General features: G+C 39.7%; 1 protein-coding gene across 2 annotated transcripts; it reads left to right on the forward strand.

Annotated features, from left to right (window-relative positions):
* The first annotated feature begins 376 nt into the window (after positions 1 to 376).
* Positions 377 to 14,880, forward strand: fra10ac1 (FRA10A associated CGG repeat 1). Of its 2 annotated transcripts, none has more exons than XM_023949597.1 (14): positions 377 to 490; positions 971 to 1,050; positions 2,373 to 2,465; positions 2,718 to 2,763; positions 2,924 to 3,000; positions 3,103 to 3,186; positions 3,262 to 3,346; positions 4,426 to 4,471; positions 11,062 to 11,175; positions 12,282 to 12,324; positions 12,474 to 12,607; positions 12,729 to 12,776; positions 14,466 to 14,553; positions 14,676 to 14,880. In XM_023949597.1, exons 1-14 carry the CDS (start codon positions 473 to 475, stop codon positions 14,716 to 14,718), a joined length of 999 nt encoding a protein of 332 aa, XP_023805365.1. In that variant the 5' UTR covers positions 377 to 472; the 3' UTR covers positions 14,719 to 14,880. The 2 variants fall into 2 exon arrangements, with proteins under 2 accessions (XP_023805365.1, XP_023805366.1); XM_023949598.1 differs by having other exon boundaries at positions 14,469 to 14,553.
* Positions 14,881 to 15,823: the final 943 nt, after the last annotated feature.

The following is a 15,823-nucleotide window of genomic DNA, read 5'->3' on the forward strand; positions in this document are numbered from 1 at the left end:
GTTTTTAGAAACAAAAAAGGGAAACTTCGAATATTTTATTAATATTTTAGGTGCATTCAGTCCAAACCTAAATACAGTGATATATTTTTGCAACTGGTATTGAAATAAGATTAATAAAAGAAATGATTAAAATTATTTACTTATGGCTAACGACAGATAAATAAGAGCAACAACAGTCTTCTGTTAAGTTTTGACTTTAAAGGACCCCCCCCCCCCCCAAAAAAAAAAAAAGGTTTCAAAATAACTCAGCCTTTGTGATTTTTAAAATGCTACAACATACAAAGATTTATATAACATTTTTTATTTATTAAAATAAATAACAATAAAAATATTAATAAAAACGAATGCAGGCGGGGAAAAACAAGCATGACGTAATCACACCGCGACGCTGTTGTGCTCACTGACGTCATCATCAGCCGACGGTCTGTCAATGTAAACATTCGTGTGCAGCTTCGGGAGAAAAAAAATACTCATGGAGAATCTTGTACAGGTAGATAAACTATGATACAATTTTCAGATCATATTAATGGGAATCTAATATGATACCAGCAGAAAATAATCCGAACTTGCGATTTTTTATTTTTTAACAAAACACTTGCTGTCTTAGATCCGAGAAGAATGAGGAGGGATGACAAAAATAATAGTGTTTTTTTTTCTTTCTCAAAAAGGGTTTTAAAGATATTTCCGCATTCGTTGTATGATATTACGGCGGTAGAAAAGAACATTTCCATGTTTTTCATGAAGCAAACTAAACCCGGTTGTGTTAAACACAAATGAGTCCCGTATGTCGTGAGAAATAATCCATGTCTGCTGCACACATAAAAAAAGTCTTTAAAGGACTGTTTTTATTTGATTTGGATGCTTTAGTTGTACTTTACTCAATCACTTCAATGACCTTGTGTATGGTTTTTACTAACCACAGATTTTCGTCCATCCTGGTTGTTTAGTGAAGGTTTGATTGAATCTGCAGGTCCATGGTGGGGGAGACTATGACTCAGACTTTAGTGATGAAGATCAACAGGGAGAATCCTCAGAGAGAGCTCGTAAAAGGTAAAACTTTCATCTACAAGAGTCCACATTTGTAAAGGAAATAGATTTATAGAGACATTTTCTATCAGCTGTCTTTTATTTGCAGCACTCAGTTATTATTTGTCTTGTAACTGTGTTATTTTAGCTTTAAGATGAAATTAAGAAAGATTTTTCTTTGATATTTAAATGATTTTATCAATTCATAATCCCCCCCCCCCCTTGCTTGATATAATCCTTTTTATTTATATATCTTTTAATCCCTTTTTAATGCTTTTTTACCATTTATTTTTTGATTAATCTCTGTTTTAACTTTCATGTGGTTCATTATTTTTATGTTTTGTTTGAACTTGAGTGTTTTCCTCAGAGGGATCCTCCACACCAGCCTCCTCAGTGCACAGGGTTGCTCTTCCTGGTCTCGCTCATAGAGCGTATATAGACCTGGACTGAGCGGCTGTGGCGTCACCCATAGAAAGTACTTCACCTTCGGCTCCAGCGAAATGAAACCAATTCAGAAGCCGTTTTTTTCCGCGAGACGGGAGCCACCGTTTGCCAGCCGACAGTGATTGGTCCGAGTTGGTCGTAGCCATGTTTCTATGGCGACTGCTGTTGAGCAAGCTTGTTGGAAGTCCACTCCCCTTCCACTGAAAGTGACTCAGGATAATCTGTCAATCAAATGTCCAAGGTGGGGGCCAGCGGGCACCACATGCTTTTACTGAGGCATCTGATTGGTCCGTTTATACCTTAAATAACTTTTTTATTCTGACTCATTCTGGTGAATGACTGATAAATAACTGTTTATTTCTGTATAGAAATCTATGGCCAATTGGAGCCAGCAGGTACTTCCTGTTTGAAATCCCTCTGTCCAGTTCCTTTATACAGTCAATGGTCTCGCTCCTGGCTTTGATTAGGGGGGAGGGTCCCCTAGAGGGGAGGGTTGCTGGTGTGGATAAGTCCCTGAAATATTGTTTCCTCACTCAAATACAAAGCCAGATTCCTACTTTTCCCACCTCGCTTTTTTTTCCCTTAAAGATTTAAAACTTCTGTGTGCCCCCCCCCCCCCCCCCCACACACACACACACAGACACACACAACTTCATAATAAAGAATGAGTCCTGACAACACATTATGTTACTACATTGTACTAAAAACACAAACAAACAAATAAATAAGTGATAATTACACAACACAAAGGTTAACAATGAGCATTGCTTCTCTTGTCTGACACTCCTGAACACAAAGCTCGTAAGCTGAGGTGGCCAAATTCCATGCAGTTGAAATCAAAAATGAGTATGAAAAGTGCTGTAAACATTTGATTTGATGAGCACTCTATGAATGTCTGAAAGGAAACACGAGGAGGAACTCCTGCAGAAGCCTTTCCAGAAAGGTCAACATTCAAAGGTCGCTCACCGCAGTTTGCACTCGAGTGAAGTGGACAGGTAACTCACCTGACACACACACACACACATACACCATTTCCGTTCTGACATGTAACACTTAACCAAAAAATGAACCTCTGATGGTATTTTGAGTGATAAATAAGCCCATTATAATTTTTCCACCAAGTTTTTCTTTACTTCTTTTTCTTATTTCTTTGTTTATGTAGCTAAATAGAGCTCAGGAAGGCAAAATGAGTGACTCTGCTGTCTTTACTCAGTTCTGTTGTAAACCGCATTTCTTTTTTTCTATAGAGAAGAAGCCCGGAACAGGAGAGCCCACCTGATTTCCTTGAACGCCGTATCTTTTTTTAATAAACATTAAATCAGAATTTAATAGGTTGGGATGGATGATTTCTGTTTTTGGTCATTTGGAAACATTTTAGTGCAGAAACTGATTTATTTTGCACTTTGCAAGTGTTATCTCTCAAAAAACAGGAAGACCTTAAGCAAATGACTAGTTTGAGCGGCATAAGAAGTTTGTCGGCGACTACATCCTCTACTATGGAGGGCAGATGGCCGACTTCAAACGCTCTGGGTACGTAGAGATTCAAGCCGCTTCCCTGAAAAGTTCATCTGCTGGGAATCGGATTCTCTGGAACCTCTGTTGGTTTTTGTCAAACGTTTTTTTCCCCTTCAGGGTGAAAGATAAAACGGATCTGGACGTTCTGCGCGAAAACCACCGCTTCCTCTGGAGGGACGAGGACGAAGAAGACATGACATGGTGATCCTCCAGAGTCCGGCGCTGAACTCGGAGCTGTCGATGCCCTCGCCTCAACCGGTGCCTTTTCTCCCCCAGGGAAAAGGAGCTGGCCAAGAAGTATTACGACAAACTCTTCAAGGAGTACTGCATAGCAGACCTTAGCAGATACAAGGAGAACAAGGTGAAGAAAAACAAAGAACCCAGAGGCTTCTGACCACCTTTGTTACACTTTATCCTTCAAAAAGATTACAGCTTTCTGGTCCGACGGCGATCTTTAAAAGCAACGTTGTGTCGAACTGAAGTGATTTGAACGTTAGCAGATTTTCAGATTTACGTCTATTTAGGGGATTTACAGATGTTAAGAACAGATTTAGTCAAACATCTTTTATGAAAGGAATAAAATAATAAATAGATATGAATAACACTGCTTTACTACATATGACTTGTTCGGATTCCTTTCAAATAAATTCGATCGTTTTGACTGCAAAAACTGAGTCTTAAGAAGGTAAGAAGACCTTGATTCAAGAACCAAATGTCTTATTTTCTGTAAAATAATCTGATCAAGAACGTTTTTTCATAGAAATATAATCTTAGCTTGAGAAAACATTGAAAAACTTTCTTAATATTAGTATTTTTGGTCAAATATTTTCTCTTACCCCATTGGAAGATTTTATTTTACATTTCTTTCTTCTGCTCAGTTAAAGTATTTGAACAATTCTTGACTTTCTTGGTGGCCTGTTTTTTGCTGTGTACTTTTCTAACAGGAAATGATTCAAAGGGGCAACGTGAACATCACTCTAACCCCCCCTAGAAAAAGGATAGTAGATGTCACAGAGATCACAGCAGAATCACACAATAAAAAACTTCCCCCTAAAATGCCAATTTATTAAATGGACATTTGACATTTGGCACACACAGTTATTAACCCTTGTTCTATCTTGTGGGGTCCAGATGACCCCACTCCCAACGTTGGGAGTGGGGTCATCTGGACCCCACAAGATAGAACAAGGGTTAAAAAAAAAGGTAACAAATCCTAACGTGTGTGTGGAATTCACTCAGTAAACAATGTTATGGATGTGCGTTTGACTTACTGTGCTTAAAATGTCATCTGTGATGATTGAGACAATTCATGACTCAGCAGATAAAATACGCAGCGTTTACCCATCAGCTTCAGATTCTGCTGCTTCACCCATTTCATGTTTTTCTGGGAGTTTTAACTGATTCCGTTGGTCAACTTTTCTGTCTTTCTGCAACCGACAGTTTGGCTTTCGATGGCGGACGGAGAATGAAGTTGTGTCTGGTAAAGGTACGTCTCACTTCCTTTAGTCCTCATATAAAGAAGGACAGACATCGTATGTTGTTACACTGAAAAAGGATTTAAAGATCTTTTTAAACATTTGATATTATTTTGACAGTCACACATAATACAGACCCTCTCCGATCATCTTTAGATCTGTTTTCAAAGCATTTCCAGTGCTCTCTTAATTATGATGATGCCGTTTTTAACCAAAAATCATAAAACTTGGGTTTTTTTCTAAGACACAGTTTCTGCAGTTGTTCATTAGAAATTCGCCTCTGAGCTGTCACTGGGACTGTTGGCGCAGAGCAACCCCCTCCCCCGCTCCCCCTTCCAGTCACCCGTAACTGAGCTCTCTGCCAGCTCACAGCCCCTCACAACCCCGACCTAACATTAGTACTGCAACAAAAATGGCGAGCACGATCTTTGTCAACCTGCATTTTTTTTAACATGCTCCTGATTCACAATGATTTGAATAAAAAAATACTCAAAAATGCACATTTTTAGCTTCATTTCCTTTATTTACATCCTCCATCCTCAGAAAAATGCCACAAGAATTTGTTAACAACAGCAAAAAGAAAAGAATTGAAAATTAAAATGGATTATCTTGCAATTGATAAATCCGTCCACTAGATGGTGCCAGAGGTAAAGAGACTCCCTGCAGCATTACATAACACTCCGTCAGTGCTTTCACCAGAAGCCTGTCCTCAGGAGAGACCTGTTCACATCTTTGTGTCATTTTCATTCAGCTTATGTTCTGACACGTTCTCTCGTGTGATTTTTGTCTTTGTTTTCTTGTTTTGTTTTGTTTTTTTTAACGCCCAAACCTCTGGGAAAAGGATGTATTGACGCAAACCGTGCCCCTCAGGTCTCTGTTTGCTCATCCTCACTCTTCCTCCACAAAATCTAGATGTTTCTGAGGAATCCTGATGATTAAAGCCTGTTTCATGTCCAACATTTGCGATAGTTATTTGCAGGATTACCTTCAAAGGTTGTTTCATTCTGCTCATCAACCAGATTAGGAAAAGGTAGTAGTAAATCCCCATCAACTTCTTTTCTTCTCAATGGTGGAATAAAATGGCGCCAGACGTCTAGTTTGCATATCTGTACACTGCTGCAGTCTCACAAGCATAAGTGTGTCTGAGAAAGCTGACTAAGCCAATATATTGTTCTAGATTAAGACTTTGTAATCCTGCTCTCTGACAGTTCATCCTCTGTTGCAATACAGAGGATGAAGCGCTCCTACAGGAAGTGGGATTAGACAGGTCCACCTCACTTCACTCCAACCGCCACTCCCGAGGTTTGTCCGCTATCATAGTTCCCAGAGGAAGGGAGCCGCTGCCGGACAGACGGAAATCTGAATGTGGAAGGACACGTTTCAGTGCTTTTCTTAACCTCCTCACTCAGAGCAACAACAAACCCAAATTCAAGCCAGAAAGCGAAAGTGTGTTTTCATTTCACAGATTCAATGTTACTCATGTGGGGGACAGATGTGTATTTTGTCCAAAACTACGCGCTTCTTATCCCCGATCATATTATTCTGTCCCGCAGAAGTCCTGGACAGCAAGGACCAGATTTTTTGAGCAATTCTTCTCTCTTACTGCGCCTTTAAGTCACCCAACAGCACATACTCAAAAAATACATGCTGGGGAAGGTGAACAACCTCCCCTCACCCCCCAAAAAATGATGACATCACAGCGGGAGAAAACGACCAAAAACAAATGGGGCCAAAACTTTCCAAAGCCAAAATTCATTTACGAAACCAAAACACACGTGTCGGGATCTCCAAAGGAAGTTTGGAAGTTATTATGGGATGGCTACAGCTTGGCGCTTTGTACTTGCACTGACGCATTGGGATTCTTATTTCTGCTGGGATGATAAGCAGATCGCTTCAGGTTAAAGACCCTCTTCAATGCAAATGGTGTTTTTTGTGCGTTTTTAACATGTTTTTGTAGCATTTTTTTCATGCTGGAGGACATTTGCAAGTCTGAGGATTTTTTTATTCAAATAAATTAATGCTGTCGGAAAAAGCCAGTAGCTTTGACAGAGCTGCCACAGTCGGCGAGCCACACCCTCCCGGCTCCGCCCCATTCGGATGTGATGATGGATTTGTGATGAACCCCTGCCGCTCGAATGAAGGCGCTTTGATTTTGGCTACAAACGGCATGAAAATCCTTAAAAGACCACTGGAATGCTTTGAAGATAGATCCAAACATGATTGGAGTGGGACTTTAATGAGGATGGTTTGAATGTTTTTACCAAAGGGAACAACACAACAGCTACCGACGGCAAATAAAGCAGTAACTCACCCATATGTCATAAGTGCATGCAACATACGTTAGTCGTGACGAACACTTCACGATACATTTACTACACAGACAACAATGGTATGGTCAATTTTTAACAAGCCTGAAGGGAACTGGAGGCACACCTGCACTCCTTCACTCCCGGTCCCTTCTACGACCTTCCATGACCCAAACAACCCAAAAATTTGCAGAACCTGCAACCCCGGTACGGATGCATGGGACTATACCTTCAACTCTTGCATCCAAGCCCTTTTGGACGACTGACAAATGTTATGTAAGAGACTGAGAGCCCCCTTTATATTAATATGCCTCATATGTGTTTGCATTTCTATACCTAATAGTCGCATGCTCTGACAGGGAAACTCATAAATTCTCCAGAGCTTTAACCAAAGTTACTTGCAGCCTCATGTCTGACAAGGTGAAGTTCTTGGATCCTGAGAAGACTTGTTTTCCTCTACGAAGAGACACATCATCTATTTGAAAATGTCCTTACCGGGCAGTCTCGCAACACGATTGATGTGCTTGATGGATTTATTGCTGAGTCCTTTCTGATGTCTTTCTCCCTTTTTCGTTGATAAAACATCTTCCGTTCTCCAAGCTTTTAACACTGTTGCCTTTGTAGAAGCCTCACTAACTGTGACCCACAAGGAGAAAATGTTACTGCAGTCACCGGCACTCAAACGTAAACTCGACTTAATTAACATTTTATGAAGAAATGGTGATATAAAAGCTGTCATGAAGGTCTGTTACGCTCCGGCAGACGTTCAGCCGCGGTGCAGAGGCCGTGCTTTCATTTCAGGTCGTGTTTTTCTCCCTCTGGAGCCCCAGAGTGGAGTTGTCAGCACGAGGAAGGTTAACGGGCCAAAGGTCGTGGAGGTTACACTCCCTTCTCGAGGGGGTTTCCTGAACAAATGTTTTCAAAGTGCTCCCACTTGTAATTCTGCTTCACCTTTATTATCAAATCTGTTTGTCAGCTGCCAAAAAAAGTACTCTTCGCATCACCAAACAGATCATGTCACACCCTGATACGTTTCAGCGATTTTCCTTAAATGCCTTCGAAAGGGAATTGGAAAAGTCTGTCCAAATTAAAGGTGAGACAGCTTGTTCAGCCTTGCTTTAACCAGGTCTATGCTCCCCGTAGGGTTTGTTCTCTATACTTAATTATATCCTGCAAGGCTGTAGTTAGTCAAACGAAATGCGTCAGTTATCAGCCCAAAGCTCCTCAGCATTCAGAGTTACTGTCTATCAGAGCCTCAGCGATGGCTTTCCTTGCTACCTATGCATGCATGACCAAATGCAGTTCAGTTGCATAGTGGAGAACAAAGCAACATGTGTAATAATAGGTAGAAATCCTAATTTGGTGTCCATTTCGGTGTCTATCGTGAGTCAGTTACAGCCCGTCGACTTCAGTGCTTCGTAATCATCCTGCCATCTGTCCTGAGGTAAATATCCGTGTTGATCTCAAGCTGCTGGCTGGCATTATTAAGCATTGACGTAAAAGGAAAGGAGTTTCCCTCTCTTAACGAGTTTACCAACCTGTTGTCAGCTTTTTTTTTTTTTTTTCTTGAGAAGCTAGTCAGGCCTATCTAGCCTGACGCGTGAGGAAACCGTTCACTCGTCAACAGTTAGCTCATCAACAGTCCTCCGTTGGGTACAAATTTGACTGAGTGGATCTAAAGCTGTGAAACAAAAGTGCCCCTTTATGTCTTTGTTTAAAAAGTCTCATGAAAACCAAAGTAGTTATTACCTTTTATGTTAGACGTTGTAGGGCCTAAAGGGTTGAATAATGTCTGCCTTTGATCCCATATGGCTTTTGTAAGAGAAGCTGCTGTGAAACTGATTTATACTCATTTCTCTTCAAGGGCTTTCATGCCTTAAGAAGCCTGAAGGAGGTCAATAGTTGCTTAATATGTTCATTTATATTGTTTATAAAAGAACATTCTGTTTGGAGGAGGTTTCTGCGCTCACTCTGGACATAAGATTACAGTAAAAAAAAAAATCATCATGTCAGACAAACAGAAGATGAATAAAATGCCCTGATTGATATCGTATAAGACCGTAACTAGATTGGTTGGCTTCCCTCGCAGAGGTAGTGATTTAATAATCAAATTTGTTCAAAATGATCTCCTAAATTAAGTTAGCAACACGTGGAAAGCTACGTAAACATTGATCATTTGACGCAGGTTCTTGAAAGTGTAGACGGCCCATGGTGTTCACACTGGACAAACAGGGAGGGGCTTCTTCTTTTCCACCGCCTACAGTTGGAAGAGGCTTGGTGCGAAATGTCGAAGTCGTGCAAATCTCCCAAATCTTACTTCAGGCTTTTACATTTACAGCTCTACTCCGATATATGACTGACTACGTGTCATATAATTCCGTCCGGGCACAATCTCCATTTATTTATTTTTTCTCTACGATCAATTTTCAAACAGTTTTGCAAATTCAAGGGGACGTCATCCATTAGTTAAGCCTCAATCCAAGTCCCTGATTGGTCAAAGTTCAGCCTGGTTTAACCTGCAACACGTGTTCAGTGGTAGGGGACGAAAACAGGTGTAGAAACTTGCGTAGCGACACATGAACATGAGAGTTTTGAAGCCCGAAACACGCGTTTGCATAGACTTTTCATTGAACGCAAGAGGACCTGGCTGCAGACATCAACATCCAGAACCAGAAGTACTCCCTTATCACTAAAAAAACTCTTTATTTTAACTGGTGACCTGGTAAGCTTTAATAAAAGTTTTTCTACAAGGTTAAACAATTTTGGGTAACTTTTATGCTTATGGTTTGGGTAAATTGTAGAATTTCCCTTTCCAGCCAATGATCCATCTTGTCTGCGGCCAGGTCCCTCTCCTTGAACGCACATTGCAGAGAGAGGTTTATATGTAGCTTCAGATTGAGCCTCATCCTTTAATTTCTGACGAAAGAGTTAAGGTCCCTTGAAGTTTTTCATTGGTTCAAATTAGGATTTGATCTAAAATCATCAAAGACATTAACAGCAATGTTCTAAAGGTGTGTTTGAATGTAAAGACGTTCTATTGAGCTTTTAAAAACGAATCTAATGTTTTTGACTTCTTAAGCCACCTGCAGAGACAAATCCTGTCGACGCAATTGCTGGAAGTGGCTTCTTTTTTAGCTGACGTCATTGCATCCTAATCCAGCACGTGAAGAGCAAACCCTCTCTCTAGTCCAAGTGGCTTGTAGCCACAAAGACCAGCATCACGTCGCGTGAATGTTGACAGAGTCGTGAGCTCTGGCAGGTGAGGGCAGGTATCACTTTCCCCCCTGGAGGATCATTCTCCTGGTCTTTGAGCCAAGCGTGGACAGCTCTGACGCATTCAGTCCCTCTGTTGCCATCAGGAGAAACCCCAGAGACCAGATCAGTGCCACCTTAAGATCCTGTAGTGATTTTAAGCTGGTTGTAGGGCGGCTGGACGGTGGCCTGAGGCCATGTGGTGAGATGAAGACAGAGAGTGGAGAAGAGGCAATAAGGAGCAGCAGAATTGTTGTAGAATAAAGCTTTTATCCTTTACATACCGTTTCTCTTTAGTGTGTCAATCAACATTTTTTAGGCTCTGAAAGTAATACGTATCTTGGTTGCTTAGTCATGTAATTTTTTTTTTTTTAATTATATAGTTCTGTCTTTATCAATTAGAAAAATGCAGCCAAGTTTTTTTTTTAAGAAGCATTGGAAATGAGTCAAAGTAGCAATATGCCCTTCGTATGTAATTGTTTTGATATTTTTAAATAATTTTTGCAAATGTAGCCGTCAAAGAATTTAGCTAACAACAATTATGTAGTAGCTGGTATAATATTGATAAGATTTTTTTTTTTTTATATATTGTACATCTCTTCCTTTGCATTGAATTACTTGGCCCAAAATGGAAATACAGAATATTAGATTTTAGGCAATTATCAAGACCTGTGGAGTGAAGCATTTTATTTAATTGCATAAAAGTCTTCCATTGGAATATTCTTCTGTTAGGATTGATGATGGGAATGTGTCTATAGAAAGCAGAAATATTGACCAACTTTGATTTAATCATATTTAGAGGCGGTTCTACACTAACTTACTCTGCAGGCAAGTAACCCTAACCCACAATGCAACAGTAATACAATTTTTTACTTCATTTTATAACATAACAGTGAACTAATAACGTTTTTTAAAACAATTTTTTTCTATCCAGGATGAGCTGGAAAGGACTTCAAATCCCCCTCGGTGGCTTTTTTAAAGGACTGTTTAGCACAACGATGACGTCGTTGCAGCCTTACCGTTTTTTTTCTGCTTTTTTCTAGGTCAGTTCCAGTGTGGAAACAAACGTTGTGAGAAGAATGAGGGCCTAAAAAGCTGGGAAGTCAATTTTGCCTACGTTGAACACGGGGAAAAGAAGAACGCTTTGGTGAAACTGAGTAAGACATTGAACAAAAAATCTGTACCTTAATTATTTATAAAGGAATATATAAAGGATTTTCCGCAATAAATGTGTGGCTTTTTACTTTGTATTTAGCACAGTAATAACTGTCCTTTTATTTTTAACCTTTACTGCTACAGTCTCATTTAACCAACAAGTGAAGAGAACATAACTCGATGTGAAGTGAAGCATTTTGACGAGTTTCGCTTTGCATAAAAAGAGCCTAAACATTAAGAGGGAAAAAAACTCTAATTGTCTCTAAACGTCATAATGGAAATGAAGGTGTGAAAGCATCGCATGTGTGGGAGTCAAACATCCAGTTCATTATAATCCTACGAACATTACCTTAGGCAGAGAAAGAAGTGGTCAAAGGGAAGTCAGTCAAGCAGAGAGAAATTGCTAATTTTTTTTTAAAATAGATTAGCGCGGCAGGTCACAGCCAGACACTTTTAAATCTATTGTTTTGACAGTTATGAGATGTAACTTGGCTTTCCTGAAGTGTGAGAGAAACATCATGAGGGCAGCAACTGTCTTCCGTGTTAGATTCTTAAAAAGGATTAGCATATTACTCTGAAAAGCTGGTTGCAGCACTCTAACCCTTGTGCTATCTTGTGGGGTCAAAATGACCCCACCCTTAAATTGACGTGTTCTCCCTACCGTGACAAAGGTGGATAAAGGTGGAAAGATTTCATGTAATCCATGGACACCAGTGAAGATCACAAATCATTGAAGAAAAAAGGTTCAGTGCACTGTCTTAGTGGGGTCCAGATGACCCCAACGTTGGGAGTGGGGTCATCTGGACCCCACAAGATTGCACATGGGCTAGAATGTAGTTTTGCTTACATTTTATTTCAGAAATGAAGCTGAGTGACCGTTACAGCCCCCAAAACTGATGGCAATAGTTTTGGTGGCTGTAAATATACTTCCTGGTTGAATGAACGTCAAAATGAAAACAAACACACAAAAAATAGCTGCATCCCTTATTTTTTTCTTTAAGAAGGCACAAATATTTAAATTTAAGTTCTAAAGTTTTATAGGACTTAAGATATTTTTAAAAAATGTTTTTTTTAGGGGACCTGCAATAACAATGCTGCTCTGTTTCAGGACTGTGTCCCGAATGCTCTTTTAAACTCAACTTCCATCACAAGTAAGACACTTACGTTATTATATTGTGTGATCTTTCTGTTCAAAGACAGCTTTGTGAGTCTGTGAGAGATCTTCATCAAACATGCCACATCAATTTCACCGCAGTTAGTTGATTTGTGAAAACAGTTTGGTGAACTTTCCTCTCCTTAGGAGGAAGGAAGTTAAGGCGAAGAGTAAAAAAAACAAAGCGTCGCAGGAGAACCAGGAGCCCGCAAAGAAGAAGAAAAAGAAGAGGAGGAAAACATCGTCTCATTCCAAGAAACACAAAGACAAGAAGCGCAGAGGTAACATCCGTCCGCTCTCCTCCTCACGCCAGATGCTGTAATCCCATCAGAACTCAGGAGAGGAGCCATGTTTACATTTAAAACCTTGAACTCTTTTTTTTCTCCTCTTCTTTTTTCTCAGATCACTCCAGCGCTTCCAGCAGCTCTGAGTCACAAAATTCAGAAAAAGGTAGCGTGCACACACACGGCGCAAAAGTGTGTTCCTTATTCATTAAAACAACTCTTCCCCCTAATTATCTCTGACACTCCAAGCTGCTAGTGTACAAACAACCCCCACTGTTGTTCCTGGAGATGCAGTTGCAAGAAAAAAAAGTATTTGAGCCCTCGGAAATACGCAGATTTCTGCCTGAATGTAACAGCAAACGTGTCGTGATGTCTAGCTAGGTCACAAACAAAAGCAAAACATCATCTGCATAAACTAACATCACACCAAATGTGTTTTTATGTGTTTATTTAGGACAAATCCAAGGTTTAGGGTGGAACAAATAAGTGAACCCCCAGACAAATAATTAATTCAGAAGGGTTCACATACTTTTCTTGCAACTGTATATTAATTGGTCAATTGGTTAATGAAAACAGTTTATATCTCTCTATTTTTGTCCTCACTCCACCCGCTTGCTCTTGTTTTCCTTAACATTCGTCCATTAACAAGAAGGAACATGAATTGATGTAAGTAAGTGCGCCATGAGCCTGTTTCAACTAGTACTGATGACGGGATGAAGACAAAAACAAACTTCTCCCTAATTGAAGTCACAGGATTGAGCTTTGGGTGAAATAAGAGAAAACATTTTTTTATGTTTACAACACATGAAGGGCTCTTATTTTGAAAATAATTACAGGACAGGTTAGTAAAGGTAACCTCAAATACCTGATTATGAAGATTTATCAATTTTCCACCTTAAAAAAGGCAGTGTCGCGCTGTTTTAAGGCTGTCCTAACTGAGCTTATAAACAGACATTAACATTTCGTTTTTAAATAATTCCACAGCTTGAGGTGAAACTATCAGCTTTGTGAACCCTGCAAGCATTTTTCTGTGAATCTGTTTTTTTGTTTATATAGTTAAAGTGAGATTTCTCTGGATGTGTAAGTAAAAAAAAAAAAAACAAGAATAATAGCAGTTTAACTGGTAACCCTGTTACACATCAATGCAAAGTTAAATGTTTTTGTTCAAAGTGAATGTAAAAAAGAACTGACACAAAGGAGATTCAGCTCCAAACTCTACTTTCACTGTAGAAGTAACAACGTGGAAGCTGTGTCACATGGAAATCACTAGTTCTTTAGCTTCTGGCAAATCAAAAAACACCTGGATTTAGAAAGAAAAGAAAAAAATAAAACTTTTTGTCATTTTTTTTAACAAATGGTGGTTCTTAAAGTAGTGAGTGGAAACAAAACCTGCAGAAAAATGAACTGCATCCACTGCTGACAAGTATAAAAGCCATTCGACTTAAGGAGATAATTTTCCTTCATTCATAAAACACGTCTGGATGAATCGAAGAGGGGGAGGGGTCGTTTTGTATCGGCACACTTGCAAAGTTCACAGAATAAATGATTCTGTGTTCTGCACCGCCCTTTGGGACTTGTTTTTTGTCTTGCAGTCTTTAGATTTTCTGACGTCAGAATGCCTTTCGAAAGAAGTAGGTTAAATGTCAAAAAAGACGTCATTTAAAGGGACAGAGGAAATATTGATCTGAAATGCAACAAGCGGTTTATGATCTTGATATTTTGGTGTGGGTCACCTTCATACAGGTTTCCCCATTTTGTTGCCTGTATCCCCCTGTAAGAGCATCACAGCAGAGAAATGTAACCCAAAAATGTTGATAGATACCCTAAATCTTGATCAACGCTGGCCCTTTTCTAGAAGACAGTGAAGCCGAGGAGGAGCCAGAGGGCCAATCAGAATCGGACCACTGGCGTGGACCCGCCCCAGCAGTGGAGGAGAAGTCCAGGTAAGCTCTCCGTGTGTCCACACTTCCTGCATTCTTCTTTCTCTGGTTTTCGATGCGCTGAAACTGTCAGAAACACCCAAATGACACTGATCACGGCTGACGTGTGCGTTTTATCTGTTCAGGGAGGAAGAGTTCGACGACTACTTTGAAGACATGTTTCTTTGAATCTGCTGGAATCAAGAGGCAATTCTGCTGTGGCTTCAATTTTCCTTTTTTTTTAACTCCAATGTTTACTGTGCGAGCTTAAAACCACCATGTTTGTAGCTGTAAAAGTTCTGTTTACATGCTGATGTAATAAAGTTTCCAGAAGTTTGGGTAAATTGAAAAGGTGTCTCATTTTGGAAACTGCTTAGAAAAAGCCTCAGCTGTGAAATCCTTCAGCTAATTCACACAAACAATTCTAATTAACTTCTTGTCTATTTTCTTCCTTATGAATAAAGAAGTCTTTTTTGGAAATCCAACAAACAGGTTGACTAATCCTCTTGCATTTGAAGGCTTCTCTTCTTTTTCTTTTAGCTTTGAAGCAGTCATAGCCAAGATATTTCAATAAATGCTGAACACAATTATGCACAGGAATTAGGTGCTAAAGTCACTTTTCCCCACATTTCCCCAAATCAGAATTTTGTGATTTCAAATGATTTATTCCTTTGCTTTTCTTACAATAGTGATGTAATTTTATATTTTTTCTGTCTTGACTTTTGCTAAACCGCCAAGAGGAACAGTGAAGGACATGTTATACAATCCTACTCCAGCCTTTAAAAGCGACTTCAGAAACCAGCAGAGAGCTGTACTGAAGCAGATTCAAGGTAAAGAAGTTCATCTGTAGAACTTTGCAAATATATATATATATATATAAGTGTAAAATTGCATTTCTAAGTATTTGGTGTTTAAATTGTTGTAAATCAGGAGAAGATGAGAAAATGCTGTGTAACCCTTGTGCTATCTTAGATGACCCCACCCTCACAATGACGTGTTCTCCCTACCACGACAAAGGTGGATAAAGGTGGAAAGATTTCATGTAATCCATGGACACCAGTGAAGATCACAAATCATTGGAGAAAAAAGGTTCAGAGCACTGTCTAGTGGGTCTATATGACCCAACTCCCAATGTTAAAGTGCCTAGGATAGCTCCAACATTGCCCACCATTTTTGACGCACCGGTAATGTTAGGTTGGGTTTGTGAGGGGCTGTAAGCTAGCAGGGGAGAGTGGAAAAAAAAAGGGCTGATGGGAAATGAGCGCAGCGTTGCTTCCTGCCAACAGTCCTGCCC

Source organism: Oryzias latipes, chromosome 19 (assembly GCF_053564925.1).
Source record: "Oryzias latipes strain Hd-rR chromosome 19, Olatipes_Hd-rR_3.1".
NCBI classification, from domain to species: Eukaryota; Metazoa; Chordata; class Actinopteri; order Beloniformes; family Adrianichthyidae; genus Oryzias; species Oryzias latipes.

Coding starts and splice junctions, on each gene's coding strand:
- fra10ac1 (XM_023949597.1), top strand. Junction 3,347..4,425: donor GCAGATACAAGGAGAACAAG/GTGAAGAAAAAC, acceptor TGCAACCGACAG/TTTGGCTTTCGATGGCGGAC. Junction 12,777..14,465: donor GTCACAAAATTCAGAAAAAG/GTAGCGTGCACA, acceptor GCCCTTTTCTAG/AAGACAGTGAAGCCGAGGAG.